The 22,727-nt window shown below is 39.5% G+C and overlaps 1 protein-coding gene across 1 annotated transcript in view; it reads left to right on the top strand.

The window, feature by feature from the left end:
- The window catches only part of LOC121922729 (pro-neuregulin-1, membrane-bound isoform-like), a 651,075-nt gene that overhangs the window by 269,583 nt on the left and 358,765 nt on the right, over nt 1-22,727 (top strand). Inside the window, 1 exon segment of the mRNA XM_042452467.1 lies at nt 1,839-1,913. Coding sequence (XP_042308401.1) covers nt 1,839-1,913 — 75 coding nt within the window.

Consider the following 22,727-nt stretch of genomic DNA (forward strand, 5'->3'; position numbering starts at 1 on the left):
GGTGGCATAAGCTGCACATTTATGTACATCTACAAAGAGATTTAGACACATCTGCACAAAGCCAAGCCTATCAGTTGTTCAATAGTTAAAATGAACTTCCTTTGCTTCTTTTTGTGCATCTTTTTGTGTTTCCCAATAAAAGTATCACCGTTTTGTGGATTTTGTATGTTGATGTACTTCCCTTTGTTTAAAAGACACTATCCCTTTAAACCTGTCCTATATCTATTCACATACTGATCACATATTCATATCTATTCATAAGTTAATTTTCACTGACACACAGTCAACTCTGATCCAGCATGCCCCTTCATGGTTTAAATGTTTTACCTATCATTACATCAGGGGCCCTGGTAGATTGAAAAATGATATGCAAATGTCATGAATGGATATGAGAGAGAGAGAGAGAGAGAGAGAGAGAGAGAGAGAGAGAACAGCCAAAACTGAAGTCAAGCATGCCCACAGTCCATCAATGTAATCCTAGTGATATCTACTCAAAAGTAAACTATGATAAATATAATGGGATATACATCTAGCTATAAAGGATTGCATAAAAATGCATTTTTTTCTGGAAATGTCATGCATAAGTATTTATAGTAAATGTACTGGGAGAACTATTTGTTTTCATTACTGATTTTAATTGGTAATGATGGCAGTTACTCAATAATCTGCTCTATTGAGAAAATGATTGATGGGCAATAAAGATTAATATTTTGGAGTCTAAGGCTCCTGTATATGTCCCCTATGTACAAACTGATCTTGTAAGCCAGATGATGAAATTACTAAAGGTTTTCTTAGCATGCTTACAGCAAAATTTACACTTATTGGCAGGAGAACTTGGCACACCACATAGTGCATTTACTCATCTCCAATTAACAAATGGTACTGGTGTAGATGATAGGTGAAGAAACTAACCTGATTTACATGGTGGGTTCTACTAGAAAAATATCTCCAAGGAAAGGGGAAAGCACTATGAAGTATATAAATATGCTATCTAAATCTATTCGGAGACACTGAGACAGATATATCAAATGACATGATAAAGTTATTTTCTCCCAATCTGTTGCCTTCCAGATGTTTTGCATTACAATCTGGCTGGGGCAAATGTGAGTTGAAAATCAAAATATCTGGGGGTCACCATGTTGAGGAAAGCTGTGTGCTATATTTCATTGGTGACTTATCGAAGAGGCCACCAATCACATCATGAACTGCCCTGATATATTTAAGGGCACTGAAGTAAAGTTAAACAGTTCCCAAGTTTGAAAACATCATCTTTCACTAAATTCTAGGGGAAATGGACAATAATTCCTAACATGTATTGCTATATAAATCCATATAAAGTTGCTTTTCACCAGCAACACCCTCTCCCTGTCCAGTCAAATATGCTTACAACACACACACCCAGCCAAATTACAGTACAGTAATGCAAACTGAATTTATTGTGATAAAATATGACAAACCAGAAGTGGTCCTGTCTTTCACCGGGTAAAATGAAAAGGTCTGCCTCTGGCAACAGATGACCAACTACATCATTCTGTTTCTATTACCAGAGAATGGGCATCATTTGGAGCCCAAATTCTGGATGTTCAGAGCACTGAAATGCCAGTACTGTAGCAAGGTGATGTGCCATGCCTTATACTCAGAAGACAGTGATAGTAATGGTTTACGAATGACTTGCCAAAACATAGAGCAAAAGAATGAAAACTATTGAATTCACTTATTTTGTATTCGAATGAATATATCTAAATATTCCTTTTCATTTTTTGTCTCTCTCTCTCTCTCTTTCTCTCTCACTTTCTTTCCTCTCCCTTCTTCCCCTCGCTTTTCCCACTTACTGCCAGGAAGGGCCACTTCCGAAGGGCCAAGTCAGCAAAGCCTGGTATCCTCAGAGACAAATGGTGGCAGCAGCTACAACTGTGAGTGGATTTGGTTGTGCAATACTGTAAAGAGTTGGCATAAGTCCTTTATTTTTGGTACTGTTTTGACAATTGAACTATTGGAAAAATATAGAAAAAATATAGAAAAAATAAGTAAGAAAGGTAATGTAATCCAAGAGAAAAAGAATGGGAAACTTACAGGGAGGTGATAGAATGGTTTCTTAAGAAAACAATATCCGGAAGTCAAGTCAAATGAATGAAAATGTTTGTTTTATGTTTCTCTTTTGTTGTTGTTTTTTGTTTGTTTTTTCCTTTGGCATGAAGGTTGATATAGCATGAAGAAATATGAAGAAAGGAAAAGTTAATTAAAAGTTAAGGATATATGAGGGTAAAGTATGTAGAAGAAGGTAAGCGTATGTTGAAAGGAAGGTAAAATGAAGGAAACAAAGAAAAGGTTGTTAAGGAGGAGAAGAATGAGTCGGAGAAGGGGTTTAGAAGAGGAGGTATAAGGAGATCGATGTGACAGGAAGTGGAAGGAAAGGGAAAAGAGAAAAAGAGAGAGAAAGAGGGAGAAGGAGAGGAGAAGGAAGGAAGAAGGAAGAATAACAAAGAAAGGGAGGGAAAATTAGGAATGAAGGAATGCATAAGTGTATTTAAATGTGGTGGATTTCTGTATAAACATGATGTATTTTGATATGTTTGAAAGATTGTTTGTATATGTAGTTTTTTGTATATTTTAGATGTTTTTTTTCCTTTGATAAAAATTAAAAAAAATTAAAAAAAAAAAGAAGTCCAGCAGGATGGGGGCTATATGTTCTCCCATAACTTTCTATTCCGGCCACTTCTTCTGATAGACCCTTCTGTTTGTTACATTGCAATTTATAAAGACATTTCAGTGACTTAAGTGGTTGAAGGGAAGCAAAGGCATAGAGCCAGCTGTACAGCTAGTGGATCATCAACTAAATGATCCCCATCATTGGCATGTGCTGATGGGTGCTGAACAGGAACATTGATTTATGATGCAGCATATGCTGCTCTGCTCTATTTTTAGAATGGGCAGAGAGATCCCGCTTTCGGCACAGCGTGATCATCTTTAAGAAAATCTATCTCCAAATGTTCTTAACCACCAGGAGAAATGAAAATGAATCTTAGCAATAATTTGGTCCTGTTTTCCATGACAAAGAGTCACAAAGGATCCTAGCTTCATTTTATTTATTTTGTAAAAATGTTATTCACTGGAATAGAGAGGAAAAGAGGGGAAGTTTGACCAACTGTAGATAAAAGATAAAAAGGTTTTCATCCTAATAGCACTCCCTAATTGAATACATTTGGATTTCAACTCAGGCTTTAAGGACTAAGCCCTTTGCTTCACTGGGCAAAAATGTAATTTCTGATTTCTCCAAAATTCAGTTTTTTAAATAATAATAATAACAATAATGGTTTGAAATTCTTTCCAAACTGAATGTGAAGAAATTTGTAAAATTTAGTCCCTTCTTACCTTACTGAATTGGAAAAGAATTGACCATCCATGTTCAAGAAAGAGCAAAGAATGCAGCGTGTGTGAAGCAATTATGAACAAACATGACTCCAGTTATTTGCAATTGCTGTGTGGTGCCACCTAATGATACATCTTCATGAATTGTTGATAACAGATATACAGTAGATAGGGCAGGGGTGGGAATCATGCGGCCCTCCAGATGTTACTGAACTATAATTCTCAACAAGCTTTACCATTGACTATGATGGCTAGAGCTACTGGGTGTTCCAGTCCAACAAATATGTGGATGCTTCCATGATTTCCACACTGATCTAGATGGAATCATTTCTCTGGGAGAAAGTAACGGATTCAGTTTTCTGGTTCTGTCTATAGAATAGTACCTTAAAATATGATAATTGAACGTTTACACCGATTTGCTTGTCAATCTTATTGATAGTGAGTTTATTAAGTTTTTCCTCTTTGTAGTGGCTTGTTCTCTTTTCTAGTAAAGGGAAAATCCTTTCGCTAGGTTAATTTGGAGATCCTAAATAAATGTCTATTTCAGTATGTGATAAAAGCCACTCATTTACTAGAGGTGTTAAACTCTTGCTAAAGACAAAGGCTTTCATGGCCGGCATCCATAGTTTTTTGGGGGTTTTTCAGGCTATGTAGCCATGTTCTAGCAGAGTTTCTTTCTGACGTTTCACCAGGCATCTGTGGCTGGCTTTTCAGAGAATGCTTTGCCGGGCTCACACAGTATATATACACCCAATTTTTCCAGGAAAGCACTTCTCTGAAGATGCCAGCCCACAGATGCTGGTTGAAACGTCAGAAAAACTCTGCAGAATATGGCCACACAGCCCGAAAAACCCACAAAAAACTATCTTGCTAAAGATACCAATACAATATGTTTCTTGAAATGCAGATCCTACTGTCAGCAATTCCTTGTTCATCTGTAGAACTGTCTTTCATTTTGCCATATTCACCATACTTCAGCCTTTTGGTATATCTTGATTGGGGAAGAGGTGGAGTATGGCCTATCCTTATGTCATTCAATTCCACATTCATAGATTCTTCTTTGAATGCTTCATAGCAAACCTTTTCTATTTTACTTGGCTTTTAAATATGAGTATTTAAAACTACATATTCTGAATATATTGGTTATTTTGGTTGTCTGCCTTTCTTTTGTCTCATTACTCCTCTAGGGAGCTCACTATGCTAGTTTTATACCAGTTTCCCTTAAATGGCAGTTTTCTGAGGATACAAATTCTGAGTTAGAGAACTATCTCAGAGTCACATATTGCAGAGTTTCCTGGAGCTAGGACCTAAATCTTATTGCTAATCTCAACTACAGCAAACCAATTGATTCAATTAGTTTTACATTATTATTATTATTATTTCTTATCTGCTTCTCCCCATGAATTGAGGAGGGGAACAACATCATTTAACAGTCACATTAGTTAAAACACGCCAGCTAAAATACGCATGGCTTTAAAAGGACATGCATACAGTTTAGGAGCTTATCCCATTAACAAATAAACCAGTTTGTCTCTTTCAGCTTGAATTCAGGATCCAGGATGCCCCTAGATGTTATCGTACCTAAATTGCTGTCTATCTAGCCAGGATGCCGCCGCCTGGATGCATCCTGAGTCAAAATCTTGCTCAGCTGGCCAATTTTTAAAGTTGGAAGCTCTCCAACTTCGAAAAAGTGCTGAGTGAGTCTTCAACCTGGGATACATCTGGGCAGCAGCATCTCAGCTAGATAGGTGGCGATTTAGGTATGTTAACATCCAGGGCATCCCAGATCCTGAATTCAAGCCAGAAGAGGTAAGCTATTTGTTAATGAGATACGCATGTGAAAAGGACAAGATATACACATATTTTAAAAATCCACATTTAAATTCATCATTTAAAATTCACAATTTAAAAATCATCTGGGGAAGCCTGCTGGAACAGACAGGTCTTTAATGCTGTTTTGAATTCATACAAGTATATTCATCTGTTGAATCTCAGCCAGCAGGTCATTCCACAGTCTAGGGGTGACTGAAGCAAACATCCTCTGGCTGACAGGACTGGAGTAGAGGACCTGAGTGTACAGGGCACATTATATGGGAGGAGGAGAAACTGTAAGTAACCTGGACCCAAACCATGTAGAGCTTTAAAGGACAGATGGCCATCCAGCCTCTGCTTAAAGACCTCCAAGGAAGGAGATTCCACCACTCTCTGAGGGAATGTGTTGAACAGCCTTTACTGTCAGGAAGTTCATCCTAATGTTGAGGTGGAATCTCTTTTCCTGTAGCTTGCATCCATTGCTCTGAGTCCTAGTCTCTGGAGCAGCAGAAAACAAGCTTGCTCCCTCCTCAATATGGCATCCCATCAAATGTTTAAACAGGGCTATCATATCTCCTCTTAACCTTTTCTTCTCCAGGCTAAACACCCCCAGATCCCTAAGTCTTTCCTCATAGGGCATGGTTTCCAGAACCTTCACCATTAACCAAGCCTTTGTACCTTGCCCAGAAACTAATTGGCAGCCAATGGAGTGATTTTAATATTGGTGTAATGTGATCATTCCTGGATGTCCCAGTAATCAATCTGGCTGCCATGTTTTGAACTAGCTGAAGTTTCTGAACTTGGTGTAGAGGTAGCCCAGTGTACAGAACATTGGAGAAGTCCAACCTTGAGCATCGGCCTACTATTCAGTAACTGATACAGTGGGTCTACTGTTGCTGCGACTAGCCAATGGATAGCGGCTGCTGCCACACTGCAGAATTAATGCAGCTTGACACTGATTTAACTGACATGGATCACTGCTGTGGAAACCTGGGATTTGTAGTTTTTTGTAGCACCAGAACGCTCTGACAGAGAAAACTAAATATCTCATTAAATTACGAATCCAAGAATTCCCTAAGTCATGGCACTTAAAGCGATGTCAAATTGCATTAATTTTGCAGCGTAGCTGCAGAAGAGAAAATTGCTATTAAACCAGTTGTAGGCTGTGGTTTATTTAGATGTGACTGAAGTCCCCAAACCTTGTCAAGTCATCTTTACATCTACAACAACAACAATGCCCAGTCTTTTTCTGTCTGCATGGTAAACACACAAGCATTTTCCTAGGTTTCAGGAGTACAACACAGAAGAAAAGCATATTATTAGGAAACATTTAAAAACTGAATTACTGCTTCTTCAGCTTTATTTGGGAAAGGGAGAGAAAGCCATCCTCATTATCCTCTTTGTACTGAGAGCAGCAGCCGTTGATCAATACAGTAGATTGTCTGTATCCAGTAGGTAAGCTGAGCTTTAACTGCCATTAAAATGAAAGGTAAATTCAGAGCCATTAAGTTTAATAGCTTGTAGAATAGTAAGTTACATTTTGGAAAATAAGTCACTGCCTCACTTTGAGTTGATGGGAGAGTACATTAGACGTAGAACAAGAATATCCATCTTTATATTTAAATTTTCCATACTACCTTTTCATTTCCAACAATATTGAATTGTTCTGCACCATAAAATGAAATTAAATAACACTACTAAAATATGAGCAGATATTTCAAAGATTAAAAGTTTCACACTGAAACAAATTGTCGGGGCAGTGCTATCTTAGCTTGACATTAACATTATATCTGTAAAGAGCTCAACAGATTTAACATGGGAGGGCATTTCACAGAGATGGTACCATCACTGAGAAGATTCTGCTACAGACCACAACTCTCCAAATCTTGGAAAGATGATTGATTTTTGGAATATCAATTCGTGTGCATCTTTAAAATTTGGAGACCATATGACAGGAAATACTTTCAAATATGTACAGCCTGAAGGCTTTGTCAGAACAAATACCCATACATTTAAATTTTTAAGCCAAAGCATTCATTCTGTATTTTAATTCCATTTTAATTCATTACTTTCCAGTCAAATATAGTCAAAAGAACATCATCCATGCAGACAAGTGTTAGAATTAGCAGTAACAGAATACAGAAAAAAAAGCCCAAAATCATGTTTTAAAGCATAGCAACAGCAAACCAAATTTATTAAATAAATTAAAATTTAAAGCACAATTAAAATTACCATGGTAATAGACATAGCTAGCACACCATTGGTTCGAGCTCTTTCAGCAGGAAACCAGAATACTTGCAGAAGACTTGCCTGGGTGCAATTTTGCCAGGACAACAGGAGGACAGAGGAGGAGCAAACTTTGTCTCCCTTGGAAAAGAGCTCCAGAGTCTGGAAATAGCCACCAGAAAGCACCCTAAAAATGTGCTTCTAGTGGCTGCGGGCCTAAGAGAAATACACATTATAAAAATAATAACCAAGAGGGACAGAATCTCTCCTTGGAACCACCGTTCTTTCGAAATGACTGCATACAAATATAGCTATGTACTCCACAGGCTCTCTTGAGATAACGTTCAGACCCTCTATCTATGGAACTTGTGGAACTCTGCTACAAATGCTCTGATTATATACACATTCTGATAAGAGAATGAATAGTGCTGTACAAAGAGAAAGTGTTTGTATTATCCTGCTATCTTCCTTGTGGTGGTCAACAGAGATCACAACAATTTGTTTCTATTGTCAGGTCTTTTCCTCCTCTTAACCTATCTGCTGCATACTGATTTATCTGAATCTCCTTTTAAGTTTCATTTACAGTCACTTTTCTATGTTTCGTTGACTTCTTTCTCCTACAGTATTGGATTCCACAGTCATCTGTACTTTTAAAATATAAAAATTCCTCATATTTGTGATCTTCAACATCACAAGGTATCCGTGATACCTCTTTCAGATTTTTAGCCCATCAGCAGTGAACACAATTTGATACAAATCTGATAATTCTGTGGAAATGAAAATGTTTCAAAGGAGAATTGTCCATTATAATAAAGGTTTGTCTTCCTGCATATACATCCTTAAATCATCTGGCATTATCTGTTGTGCAGCACCCTGCTTCTAGCACACTAGTATCTGGCTTATTTTAAATACTAAGGCAGGTTACAGACTGCCATTTGGGACGTCCTTAGGATGTCCCAGTTTAAAAAAGGGGCGTCTCTTCTAGACGCCCCTACTCCTGTTACAGACTCTGTCCATAACAAATGGCGGCGGCCGTTCCACACGGCCGCCGCCATTTTGACATCTTGGACGCCTAGCGTCCAGACATGTCGCGGCGGAAGTGAATAGCATACCTCCAAAGAGAGCCAAAGCAGCTTTATTTTGGCAGTCTGTAACAGGCCTATGTCAAGTCAAGTAAAAGCAAGTCAGCAAAACCAGCAGCGGACTTCATGGCTCCTTAAACTCAAATAATTCTGGTGTGGTACTATCAGCTTTTGAGCCAGCATGGCATAGTGGTTTGAGGGTTGGACTATAATTTTGTAGACCAGGGTTCAGTTCTCGGCTTGGCCGTGAAACCTGTTGGGTGGCCCAGGGCAAGTCACATGCTCTCAGCCTCAGGAGAAAGCATTCACAAACCTCCTCTGAACAAATCTTGCCAAGAAAAATCCATGATAGGTTCACCTTAGGGTTACCATAAGTTGAAATTGACTTGAAAGCACACAACAGCAGCACTATCAGCTTTCATCCTGTTGTATTCCTCATCCTCCCCATTCATTCTGTTCATTTGTTTCTGCACAGCCCTTGCAAGGAGCTCTGCAAAACATATTTCATCTTCCTCCAACCAATTCCCCCAAAACCTAGATGTTCTGCCAAAATTGTATCATTGAACCAGGAAATTGATGGAAAAGGGTCATATCTACAAATATGAATATATAAACATAAGTGTGAGATTTTCTTAATTAGCTGAACTCACTACAAATAGCAGACTTGTTTCTCACAATACAATTAGCTAGAATCGTGACTGTATATTTCACCTTATATCTTAACTCCTACAAGATCTAGGCGAGCCACTGTGGCATAGTGGTTTAAGCACTGGACAAAGACTCTGAAGACCAGGGTTCAAATCCCAGCTTAGCCATGGAAAACCTCTGGGTGACCTTGAATAGGTCACATTTTCTCAGCCTCAGAAGATAACAGTGGCAAACCCCCTCTGAAGAAACAGCTGGTTAAAGCAGGTGCCTCTAGCCAACCTCCAGAAAAAGTGTAATTGTTTTTGTTATTGTTGTTCATTCATAAAATGATTAGTTGAAAATCTTGCTACTGTTAAAATGTTTATTATATATATATATATATATATATATATATATATATATATATGGGCAATATGGCTCCATTCAGCATTTCAAAATATAATTGTGGGTAGAGGATATAGATCATGAATTCTGAGCTGCATACAATAAACACTTATAAATCCAATAAATAACAAAAAAACCCATTGTTATTACAACTGTTAAATCCATGAGAAGATATTTTTGTGATAAAGCTGTTGTATGCTCAGTAGAAGAGGCAGCCCTGAAGACAGTTATCTCTGAAGCTATCTTGCATTCCCATGACAAGAGACACAATATACAAGACTACTGTACTTACAAAGATTTTTTTTTTTTTTTAGTAAGGAAGGAAGGAAGGAAAGTTCCCTCTCATCTTTCTGCAATAAAACATGTCCAATCTGCATCAGAAAACATCTGATTTAATTTAGTCATCTTTTCTATTGGCCTTAATTGGGCATCATCACATTACCTAATAAGTTTTAATTAATTAAAATCATGTTGACATTCCAAAGAGGGAGCTCTAGTGCTTAATCAGCAGTTTTAGCAGAAAGCAGGTTTCCTGGCATTTAAATTGGGAGTCCCACATTCTCAGATTTACTCAATAGGGAATAATTAGAGTCAATTAACCATTCATGAGATATTAGCTCTGAAAAAGAAAGGCATGTTCTACTAATGCAAGTTCAGATAGGCAGACATTCCATTGTTCTCTGAGTGAGAAGACTCTCTGTGTGTGGTTTCTTGATGCTTTGAGACTCAAAACACAATGTGTTCAACAGAAACGGGAATCATGCAACCTCTAGATATTATTGGAAAATAGTTCCCAGCACCAATACTTAGAGCCTCTAGTGGCAAGGAATTCTGGGAAGCCCGGTCCAATAACATCTGGTGGGTTGCCCCTATCCTACTCCTGCTATAAAGATAACATAGCCTTTGGGAGCCAGCATGGTGTAGTGGTTTGAGTATTGAACTATGACTCTGGAAACCAGAGTTTGAATCCTGGCTCAGCCATGGAAACCCACTGAGTGATCTTGTGCAAATCATACTCTCTCAGCTGCAGGGAATGGCAATGTCACACACCCTCTGAAGAAAGCCACCAAGAAAACCTGATCATAGGGTCACCATAAGTTGGAAATGACTTGGAGATACACAGCAGCCTTTCCTGAGATAATAGGTATAAGGAAGGAGAATGGCAGGTTGTCTTTAGGGCAGTGACAGGGAACATGAGCCTTCTGAATTTTTTTTTGAGTGTACGCCCCCTCTGCATGATCTATATTTCTTTGCTTCTTTTAAGGACAGACACAGTTTGCTTTTTAGAAGAAGACCTCCTACATTCAGGAAGGTGTTCCTTGGCATTTTTAAACACTGCTGTTGCATGAGCACCAGGCTTTGTCATGTGCTACAGTTGGCCCTTTGTATCCATAGATTCTGTATCCACAGATTCAACCATCCATAGCTAGAAAACATTTTTTAATTCCAAAAAAGCAAACTTTGATTTTGCTATTTTGTGTAAGGGACACTATTTTACTACAGCATTGTATTTGATGGGGCTTGAGCATCCACATATTTTGTTCTTTATGGTGGCTCCTGGCACTGAATCCCAGCAGATACCAAGGGCCCACTGTATTGCTGAATTTCTCTGTATGGGACAAGCTAAAGTTCGTTGCCAATTTTGTGTGGAAGTCATGCTGTTTCTCATGTAGGGGTGAAAGAATATTCATAATTATTTATTCCCAGGTCAAAAATCAGTTTCCCCTGTGTCAGGAAGAGTAAAAGATCATCAAGAATTTTGCAGAGTTTTATCCTAATATTTGAATGTCTCAAACTGTTGTAGAGAAAAGCATGGATTTTGCACAAAGAAACTGATTTCCTGCACAATAAAATTTCACTGCAGTTGAGAATTTATGTCCCTGCTCTCATGAATGTCATCTCATGGATGTTCTCAAGGTGTGTACAGATAACAGCTAATGGTTCTCAATAAGCAGTCAATGACATTCTGCAGACACGTAAGAAAAGTCCACCTTTTTCATAATGTTGTGACAAACCACCATAAAGTACGCGCTCCGCGCGTACTAGGGTTAGGAAGGGCCGTATTAGGGTTAGGAAGGTTCTTACCTTCCTGACAGCCCTTCGTCCCAGTACGTGCAGAGCGCGTACTTTTTTGCGGTGCCCATCCACATGGGCGCCGCCATGTTGACGTACTGGATGCTGTGTGTCCAGACGTGTCGCGGCGGAAGTGACGTCGCGAGGACGCACTCCACCACTTGCGGCGCCACTTCCGCATTCCAAAAAGGAGCGGCATTTCACCGCTCCTTTTTTGCTGCGCAGGGAAGCCTCGCGGTCTGGCAGCTGGGGCTTCCCTACGCAGCGAATGGCGGCGGTGGGAAAAGAACCCCTTGAGGGCCGTTTGTAACCTGCCATAGTCTTCTGAGAAAATTCTGCTTTACATCCAACCACAAAATATTCCTCTTCTGCAAACACAGCTGATATAAAGAAGGAAAGGGTTTGCAGGCTGTATTTTTAAAACAGCATAACAAGTTGAGTAGCATCTTTTAATCAATTAATGGACAAATTTGTGTAGGTCCAGGGGCAACGTTTTGCAAACAAAAAACGATGGACAGTAGTCCACTTCTGCTTTTCAAAAATGGGTATCTTGTAATAGTAAGTGGGGCACCTACAACTCACTACAAAGATAAACTAGGAAAGACAATTTACTCCTGATGGTATCAGGACAGACGTGGATAGAAGAGACCACAAAGAAAAAGTCTTAGTAGGTGGGCAGTGTATATGGCCCTGGGATCACCCTTTGTCCAACTTTAGATCTTTAACAGGAACTGTGTGGTATTCCTGTGTGTGTTTTACTCCTTCCCACAGCTTACTGTAGTTCTGTCACAATACCAAAATGGAATGTGGAATATCAGTCTCAGTGTGTAGCTATGGTAACTACATCTTGTGTGTCAAAAAAGATGGATTAAAGGACAAGGAAATAACTTGACAAATAGAACGTAACTGAAGGATTCTTTGGAGAATTATCCGCATAATTTTGCAACAGATACTTCATCCATCTTTTTACCCTTTGCATAGTCTATCTTCCACTCAATCATAGCATTGTATCTGCGGGAAAGATGTATGTGAAGGATCCTGCTCTTGAATGCCTAAAGTGAGGGTTGTGTATATGCTGAAAACACCAGAAAGCAAAAGTCAACTTCAGTACTGGCACAAATTTCAGCTTTTCAAGAATTTCAGCTTTGACTCAACAGTTTCTAGCCCTTATGAGGAAGAAGGATACTGTGAAGGTATCTTTGATAGTGCATAGTTAATGACTAGCAGTTCCATAAACACAAGTAAATAGGTACTAATAGGCAACTCCAAAATGTACATCTTATATTACTGCACTAATAGCACGACCCTTGCTCTGAAAAATTAAAATGTGGAAATGTAGGTTAACTATGGAGCAGTACAGACTTCCCCAAAACGGCTAGCTGGAGTTGTCCGTTTTAACTGCGGAAGGATGCCGCAGCCACCAAACTGTGTGACGTCCCTCCGCAGTAAAAAGAACCCGGTTCTTCCAGGTTCTTCTTGTGGTGGGTTGCATATGTCACGAGTGTGCCATTGGCGCACTCATGATGTACACAATGCGCAGTGACATGCAGACACTGTGCGGCGGCAACATCATCATGGTGGTGCCCATGTGGACAGGACGCCACCATGATGCAGCCGCCCCTTAGGGACTAGGGTTCCAGAGTGTGTGGTGGCTGCATGCTCTGGAACCCTAGTTTGGGCACCAGCACACCACTTTTGGCCGGTGTTTCTCAGTCCCATATTTCAAACACATGAAAGAGAAACAACACCCTCCCCCCCCAGGAATGTAACAGGTGACTGACTCCCAAGTGTAGCCACACTGAGCCCCTAATGAAGTGGGACTTCCCATAGCATAAGATTCAAAAAATGAATTCCTGTTTTTCCCTCCAAGGGGTGGGTGGTAAATACTGCTGTTAATTCCTAGGGAGATTGGATTTTGCAGCAGTAGATATACCACTGCTAGGTTAAAATTAAGCAAAACCAGTAATCTGTATGAGTCTTTCTCTGAGTTATGTTCTCCACAAAATCATTTGTATTTTGGTTAAAAGGCTTTGGCAGCTTGGGATATTATCTCTCCTTAAGCTATAACAGATAACCTTGAAATCATCTTCTTCCTATTCCTTCTCAGAGTCCAAATGCTCTGACAACAGTGGCACACACCCTTATGATACCAGCTCTGGACCCTTAATGTAGTGCAGTCTGTTCAAAATTACTAATTATTTTCTGGTGGAGGTGTATTTTTCTTATCCAGTCTCATCAGACTGCAGTCTCCTCATTCAGAACTTCGCATACTGTATTATGTGAAGCCCCATTTTAATTGGGGGCCTCATCCTGGCTGCACTTGGGGGGGCAGCCACCTGTTACACTCATCCATAATATTTTGCCAGCAGCTGCAGGGTCCAGATTCATTACGGCCATTTGTGTCAAAGAGAAAGTTACTAGTATGAGCTGCAAGAATTTTATACTTTCTACTGGTATAAAGTTACTGACTACACCAGGTGCAAAGCAATGGAGGCTCAAATTGTGTTTTTTCCCCTCTCTTTTGTTCCACAGCAGCTGTAAGTCCTGAACTAATGCAATCTTCCTGTTGTATTCTGAAGCAGTGGGGGCAGTATTGGTCTGCGGTAGAGAAATAATATTTATCCATTCATGATAAAATTTCATTAAAATGTTAACATTGGATGTTTCTCAGGATGCACATTTTTGTCAAGTGAAACTTTAAATACACAGAGATTGGGAGAGATCTGATGAGCCTTCGAGGATAGAGTTTGCTGCCCTAAACTATTTGAGAGCTGTGACCCTGGAAAGGTTAGGGCTTTTGGACTGCAGCTTCCAGAATCCCCCAAACAACATGACCTTTGGAAATAGTAGCTGAGGAGTTCTAGGTACTGCAGTCCAAAATTGTGACATTTGCATGCCCTGAGAAAGCCTGTACAGTGGCCCCTTGTTATACGCTGAGGTTTGGTTCCAAGATCCCCCCGTGGATAACAAAATCCGTGTATGCTCAAGTCCCTTTAAATATAATGACATAGCAAAATGGTGTCCATTATTAAAAAAGGGAAAATCAAGGTTTGACATTTGAAATTCATACTTTTTTGAACATTTTCAAACCGTGTATGCTTGAATCCGTGTATGAAAAATCCGTGTATAAGAAGGGCCGACTGTATATGTACACCTGAATAAACTGGAGGTGTCAAGGCACTGTGCACTTAAAAAACCTGCTATGACACCTAGCTATATGTCAAGTGTCATTCCACAATTCTTTTTTCAGACTTATTGTTGTTACTCAGTAGAACCATACAGGCCTGCTATTGAAGCCATAAGCCTACTATTAAAAGTTTAGCCACCTTGCAATTTACTATCATTCAATTGCAATTGAGTTATTTTGACCCAGCTGCTAGCCAAAAGATGTGTCTGCTTGTTCATAAGAAAATGGCAGGAAAGGTGGTTATAAAAGAAAGTTTCAGAAACAGCATTGCTGATTTGTGAAAGAATGTTTTTTCTTAAATCATTATGGAGTCAGAAAATAGCATTTACAGTATTTAAACTGTGAGTGTGTGCATACATGCTTTTGTGTTTAAACTTTAAAACAATCCTATCATATAGTTTAATATTAGCAATATGATTCTCATATTATATAGGAATAACTTAATGAATAGTACTTTGCCAAAGGCCGCTCAATGAAGACAATGCCTGGAGTAAGATTTGAACTGGGGACTTATCACTTATGCTCCTAGCCACTACCTTTCACTCTTCCTGCACTGCCACCAGCTTCAGAGAAAGGACAGGGATTTTTTTCAGCCTTGCAGTTGAGCCAGGGATCATCTTACCTGTACTACAAGAGAAAGAGAATGTGAGAAATGTATAACCATTATAGATTTTATCTGTCCTTATTTTGTTGTTGTTAACTGTCTTCGAGTCAGCCCTGACTCATGGTGACTTTGTGGACAAGACATCTCCAAGCCCACCTATCCTCCTCTGCTCTGTTTATTAAGTCTTATATATTCATGCCCATGACTGGCCATCTAGTGTGCAGGCTTCCTCTCTTTCTAATGTTCTCCACCTTTCCAAGCATTATTGTCTTTTAAAGTGAGTCATGCCTACTCATGATGTGGCCAAAGTATGACAGCCTCAGTTTAGCCATCTTGGCTTCCAAGGAGAGTTCTGGTTTGATCAGTTCAAGAACACATTTGTTTGTCTTTCTGGCTGTCCGCAGTATCCTCAGCACTTATTCAGCACCACCTCTCATCTTAGCTGATTTTTTTCCTTATCTGTTTTTTCTCCACTGTCCAGCCCTCACATCTATACATGGTGATGGAGAATACTAGGGCTTGGATGATTCTGGCTTTAGTGTTCAGTTGTCTTAGATTGTTGATGTCCCTCCCTCCTATCTTCACTCCTCCTCCTTCTGAATCTAAACCTGCTCTTCTTGTCATGTTTTCTGCATACAAGTTGAATAAGGAGGGTGATAGAATCCAGCCTTGTCTAACCCCTTTGCCAGTTAGGAACCAATCTGTTTCTCTGAATTTCCTGAAATTCCTTTGTGGTCTGTAGTACAGTGGTACCCCGGGATACGAATTACCCAGCTTACGAATTTTTCGGGATACGAAAAAATCCCATAGGGATTTATTGTTTCGGCTTACGAAGGTTTTTTCGGGTTACGAAAAAACCTCGGCGCTATGCCGCCACCGGAGGGCAGCAGAGAGCTATTTTTTTCCATTAGCGCCTATGGCAATTCAGGTTACGAAGGTTTTTCGGGTTACGAAATTAGCCGCGGAACGAATTAATTTCGTAACCCGAGGTACCACTGTACCTCTTCCTTTCCTGAACTTCACTTGGACCTCTGGGATTTCTCTCTCCATATTTGATTGGAGTCTGTGTTGCAGAATTTTGAGCATAATTTTGCTTGCATGGAGATTAATGCTATGGTCTTATAATTTCTGTAGTCTGTTGGGTCTCCTTTTTTGTGGATTTGGATGTATATTGATCTCCAGTCTGTTGGCCACTGTCTTTTTTCCATATTTGTTGACTTATGATGGTTACCACTAGAGTTGCTTCTATTGGAATATGGTCTGTTCCTGCTGATTTGTTTTTACTGATTTCTCTTATTGCAGCTTCCACTTCAACTTTTAGAATTTGGGCTTCATCTTTGTATGGTTATTCGCTCCATGTGTTACTCATTTTTTCCATCCCTTTTATATAACTCTTCTGTTTGTTGCCTCCAGTGTCTTTCTATTTCTTCTTGATCTGTGTTCTTCTTGTTGTCTTGTTATTATAGAGCATTCCAGACCACAGTCTGAACTTTGTGGAAGAGGTCTCTCATTCTTCCATCTTTGTCTTCTATTTCTCTATATTGCTAATTATCATAGTTTTCCTTATCCTTGTGTACTAGTCATTGCACAGTTGTATTCATGGTTATGGTTTTATTCTATCTCCATTCATCATGGAGTGTTTCATCTGTCATCTTTTGGTTCTTCTCTTTCTTTTTGCCACAGTTTTTGGCCACAATGCCCTTGTTTATCTATGTGGAGTTCCTTGACTCAAATCCTGCAGAGCTTGGAAAATTACTTTTTTAAAAAGTAATTTGTTCTTACACATTGTGTGTGTGTGTGTGCCTTCAAGTCACCCGTTGACTTAGGAGTTTATCACATGGGAGGCATCCTGTGCAGAAACACCATTTAAAATGGGATTTAAACCCCTCCTCCCCCCAAAAAAGTCTAAGAAGACATGCAAAAGCGTGATTGATTTTCAGACACATCAGGGTTAATGTGAAATTAACCTGAGTAGAAAGTCAACAAAACACAATTATTTTTACTTTCAGGATTTTCTGGAAGTAAAAAGAATTGCATTTCGTTTATTTTCTAGCCAGGTTAATGTCGCGTTGATGCACCTTAACAGTGATGCCATCTGAAAATCAATTGTGCTTTTGCGTGTCTTTTCTACTTTCTGTTTGGGTTAATGTTGGGTTAACCTGGATGTCATCTGATAATAAATCCACTTGGGGGGGGGGTTCCCCCCTTTAATTCCCATTTTTGCACAGGATCCCTCCTGTGTGATAAACTCCTTATAGTTACCCCATGCATTTCACAGAGTTTTCTTAAACAAGGAAGTAGTTTGCCATTGTTTTCCTCTGAAATGTAGCCTACAATAACTGGCATTCATGAGTGGTCTCTCATCTAAGTACTAACCAGGCCTAATCTTGCTGAGCTTCCAAGATCAGGCAGGATGTTTATGCAAAGTGTTGTTACACATTAGAATATATTTGGTTTTTTTTTAAAGGGTAGCTACTTGCTATCCATAAGCCAGTGTGGTGTACAGTGGACCCTCCACATTCACTGGTGTAGGGGCACAAGACCCCTGTGAAAGTGAAAGAATACAAATAAAACTCCACTTCTCTAGGAATTTGTAGGTCCTCCAGTGCAACTCTATGATAAATAATGAATGATAAATACAATTTTTATTTCTATCCCGCTTTTTGCCAGGCAATCAAAGCTGCTTACAACAGGTTAAAATACATCCATATATACATAATGCCCCCCTTAAAACAAGATTAAACAGTGTAAGGCTAAAACTACATATTAAACCGGCTAAGCTAAATAAAATCATAATGGGCAGAGTTCACTAGACAAGAAGTCTTATTTGTGGCTGAGCATTTTATTCCGGGAAGGCCTGCTGGAAGAGATCCGTCTTAATGGCCTTTTTAAAGCTCTCTAGATTGGTAATTTGACGGATCTCGTCCGGCAGGCCATTCCATAAGTTGGGAGCAGCTGCAGAGTATGTCCTCTGGGAGGTCGCTGTCAACCTGGTCTTTGAGGGCTGCAATAAATTCCTCCCAGAGAACCTGAGGGTACGGGGCAGATTGTATGGAAGTAGGTGATCCCTTAGGTAGGTTGGGCCCAAGCCATGTAGGGCTTTAAAGGTGATAACCAACACCTTGTACTGTGCCCGGAAACTGATCAACATCAACCAGAGGTTGTTCATAAAATTGCACTGGAGGACCTACAAATGCCTAAAGAAGTGTTCTCTTTAGGAATATCTAGATCCTCCAGTGTGATTTCTGCAGGCATTGCAGATAGAGTCAAAGTGGAGGACCTAGAGATTCCTAGACAGACCATATTAATCAAATCCATGAATAATCAAATCGAGAAAAGTCAAAGCTGCTGATTGTGTGCACTGAACTATGACACTGGAGACCAGGGTTCAAATCCCCACTCAACCATTAAAACCTATTGGGTGACCTTGGACAAGTCACACACTCTCAACCTCAAAAGAAGGCAAAGGCAAACACCATCTGAGAAAATTTTGCCAAGAAAACCCCATGATATGATGATGATAATTTGTATTCTGCTTTTTTACAAAGGAATCAAAGGAATATGGCTGCTTTAGGGTTGCCATAAGTTGGAAACAACTTGAAGACACAAAACAACAACACGTGCATTACACATTGCTTTTTTATTTATGTTCCCATACTTTTAAAAATATTAGTTTTGAAAAAGAAATGGCATAAAACTGGGAAATGCATCACTCAAAATGCCTTCTAGAAATGTCTTTAAATGTTCTTTCGAAGTAACTAGAAAATGTTATGCATTGTACCACAGGGAAAGTTTGTTGTCATTTTCACTTGTCATTCAAAATGTTAAGTCACTGCATGTTATTTTGAACATCCACGTTGTGCTCCCAGCTTTCTGCTTACCCTTTCCTCCAAGATGAGTTTGGTCAACAAAAAAAGGCACAAAAATGGTGCAATTTTCACAAAAGACTTAAAGGAGGGAAAAAAACTCATTAAAAACTGTGTGTGTGTGTGTGTGTGTGCTGTCATCATGCCCAATAGAGGAAAAGTTGTTAGGGTGTGTTCATGTGTGAAAAGAAATAAGCAAATGTTTAAATCACTAGTTCAGACTTATGCTACTGCTGTTGGCATAATGCTCTACTGGCACAGAAGCAAGCAATAAGGTTTGAGGGTACTGGAATTTTTGCATTTATCATTCGAGAGTAAAATGCTTTGATGCTGAGCTTATGCATATCAAAATAAACAAATGTTCTGGAAACGGGTAGCTAAAAGAAATGTGAATTTTATTGTTTCTGAGAATCTTTTCAGGCATGGTGCAGAAGAAAAGTCCTAACATAGCTCAGAAATCTCCTGCAACTAGCTTTGAAAAGTGTGGATGTGCTAGCAGCCATTCCGGAAACATGAGTCTGTTCCATTCAAAGAAAAGACAAGTAACCCTTTTGGAGAAGTGGCAGGAAGGAAGTAAAGCCTAGGAATTCCATTCTACATATCAACAAGCAATTACCTAGAAAGACAAGCTGTTTTGGGGGCAGATACTTGGGTCTATTTGGCTAGTCTTCTTTATGTCACTCTTCAGTGGTTCAGGTTACTACATTGTCACCAGATGAGAGTCTATGGGAGATGTCTTATTACTGTAATGCAAATCCTCAGTTATTTTGTTTTCACATATGATGACAAATAATGACAGTTTTTTTCCCTGCTATGAGAGATGACAAATATACAGTACCTCTACAGTATATCTGTTGGATGGCACTCACCATCCAACAGAAGGGGCATAGAATGGACACAACTTTTATTTCTCTTCCATCACACAAATATACACACACTGTGATTTGGCATCTTGACCAGCAGAGTTGCGCTTGGAGCAGGACTGCATTAGCATGGCTCTCTGCAAAAATCCCATTAATGTTAGAGCTGTGTATTTTCACTGGCAGAGTGAAATATGCCAACTTAGGGGCCTTTCACTAAATCCTAAACCTGCAGCAAAAGGCTGAGTCCTAAATTAATTACAATAATGGCAACCAAAATACTTTTCACTGGTGAAATTTGAATCCTGCCTCTTAGAAGGAACAGTAAGGGCATGGACTCTACTCAATTTTAATTCTTCCACCCAAGAGGATTGCTGGTTTAATAGAAATCTTAACTCATGCTGCCTATTGTGATAGAAGTACATATTGTATTGTGACAGAGTCAATTCAGCCTGTGTTTTGTTATTTCTCTGGTTTCGGTGATGTGTAGTCCATTTGAATAAAAGCAAAGTTAATTTTTCAGGTTAGAAAGAGAGCAGTCCTGTGCCATTCTTGTTTCCCTGACAACACTTGCTCTAATATTCAGCACCATTCTAATATTGTTGATGCTATAGCTAGTTAGGTACGGAGAGGTAACAAGCACACCAATGGACGATTCATAAAACACTGCAGGGTAGTGGAGGAAAGGGGGGTGATATACACACCCCTGTGTGTGTGTGTAGTGTCATATGAAAGAAACACAAAAATACAGATATACACTGGGCAAAAGAGATTGAGGGAAATGGACAAGAAAAATATTGGACAAGCCTGGGTGAGCAAGAGATTTCCAAAAATATCCCTCCCACCCACCATCCTGCAGATGCACTCGTGTTTATCAGAAGATGGGGCCATCTGCTGTAGTGTTTCCCTGGAAAATCCTCACTGTGCCCCTCCCTCGGTCTTTGCCAGCTTTCTCCTGGCTATCATCGAGTGCCCTCCTATGCACAGACAGTGTAACTTAACAGAGAATTTCCTGATGATGTCACCAGCAGCACCAGTCTCTTGCAGGGAATCCCTGATCTGGAAGGTGTGTGTGGGGGGGGGGGATCAGTTTGCCTTTCACAAAGGAAGGAAATCTCCTGTCATTGAAAAAGAAAAAAGAAAAACCTAACATATTGTGAGAGGTATGCCACCACCGCAGTCTCCACAGCACTCTCCTGAATGAAAACTGTTTTTCTGAAAATCAGCGGCAGCAAAAAGCAGCCCACAGCTCCAGAACAGCTGCCTGTAAAAGATTGCTAGACAGACATGGCAATTCTGCAGCAGATACCCACTGGGAGCGTTCCTTAATCCACACGCTGTTTGAGAATCAAAGCAGGTGTAATGAAAAATTGAAAGATTTCTTTGACCCTCAGATAGCAAGCCTGTGCCACTCTTTCAGAGTGAGTGGCGTTTTCCTCCCTGCATCGTCTTAAGGAAATCAACAGAAAGTACAAAGCAGGGTTGTGGGTGAGAAACCATGTGTGCTTCATCAGCGCTGGTGTGCTGCGATCATGTAGGTTATACAGTATATTTGTGAAAATGACTTGCACACTTTTTGGGTCTTCTGTATACAAAATTCTGGATTGTGCAATATCATCTCCTGAGTAAATCCAGGAATCTGAATCTAGGGGCATTTATCTCTGTCTAAAAATGTCAAGAGCTGACCATCTTGATACATGTTCCACTCCCTCCACAGAAGCCAAATAGGCAGGTAAACACATACACAGAGGAGTCTTTTCATTGTTGTATTTATTTAGATTCTAAATGTCAACATTTGATATGCCTAAAATAATTTAGGAAAAAAAGAGCTAATAGTTCCCTTCATGGGTGTACATGAATGATGATGATGATGATGATGATGATGATGATGATGATGATGATGATGATGAATGATTTATTTATAGCCTGACCAATCACAAGGAATCCAGGCAGTAAAAGTACATCAGAAATACAATAAAATTCAAAATTAATCCCTTATCAACCCCCCATCCCAGTTCTAAAACTATAATGAATGAGGAAGTGGCCTTTGAAATGTTAATCTGATCACATTTTCCTTAGAAAAATTCCTTAGATATTTTATCTATTCCTTAGATATGTATTCCACAACAGGGCAGAGTAGGACTTTTCACCCACACAATGCCATTCTCTTATTTCTACACATTTGTCTTGACAAGCAGTGCTGGGGGCCATTAAAAGCTAGAATAACCATGTTAAGAATGAAATGGATAGTTCTAAAGAATAGGTATATGTTAAGACCTGGTCAGGATTGCTTTGCCGGATCAGTCTAAAAGTCCATCCGATCTTTCAACCTGCTGGCAAAACCACGAAGCTGGATGCCTCTGGAAGATTCCATGATGAGCAAGGAAGATGATGGCCATATTATGGCACTGTCTTGGCTGGTACATTAACCTACACCTTATTTATTTATTTATTTATTTATTTATTTATTTATTTATTTCAATCATTTATCTGCAGCCTGCTGTTTGAAAGAAAATCCTTATGCATTTCTGAAAATTAAAAACTGTCCACAGAATCACTTAAGTACAAAGACAACAGTAAACTCAATTAAAATAGAAAATCAATCCATTCATCAAT

This window comes from Sceloporus undulatus, chromosome 2, assembly GCF_019175285.1.
Source record: "Sceloporus undulatus isolate JIND9_A2432 ecotype Alabama chromosome 2, SceUnd_v1.1, whole genome shotgun sequence".
Classification (NCBI taxonomy): Eukaryota; Metazoa; Chordata; class Lepidosauria; order Squamata; family Phrynosomatidae; genus Sceloporus; species Sceloporus undulatus.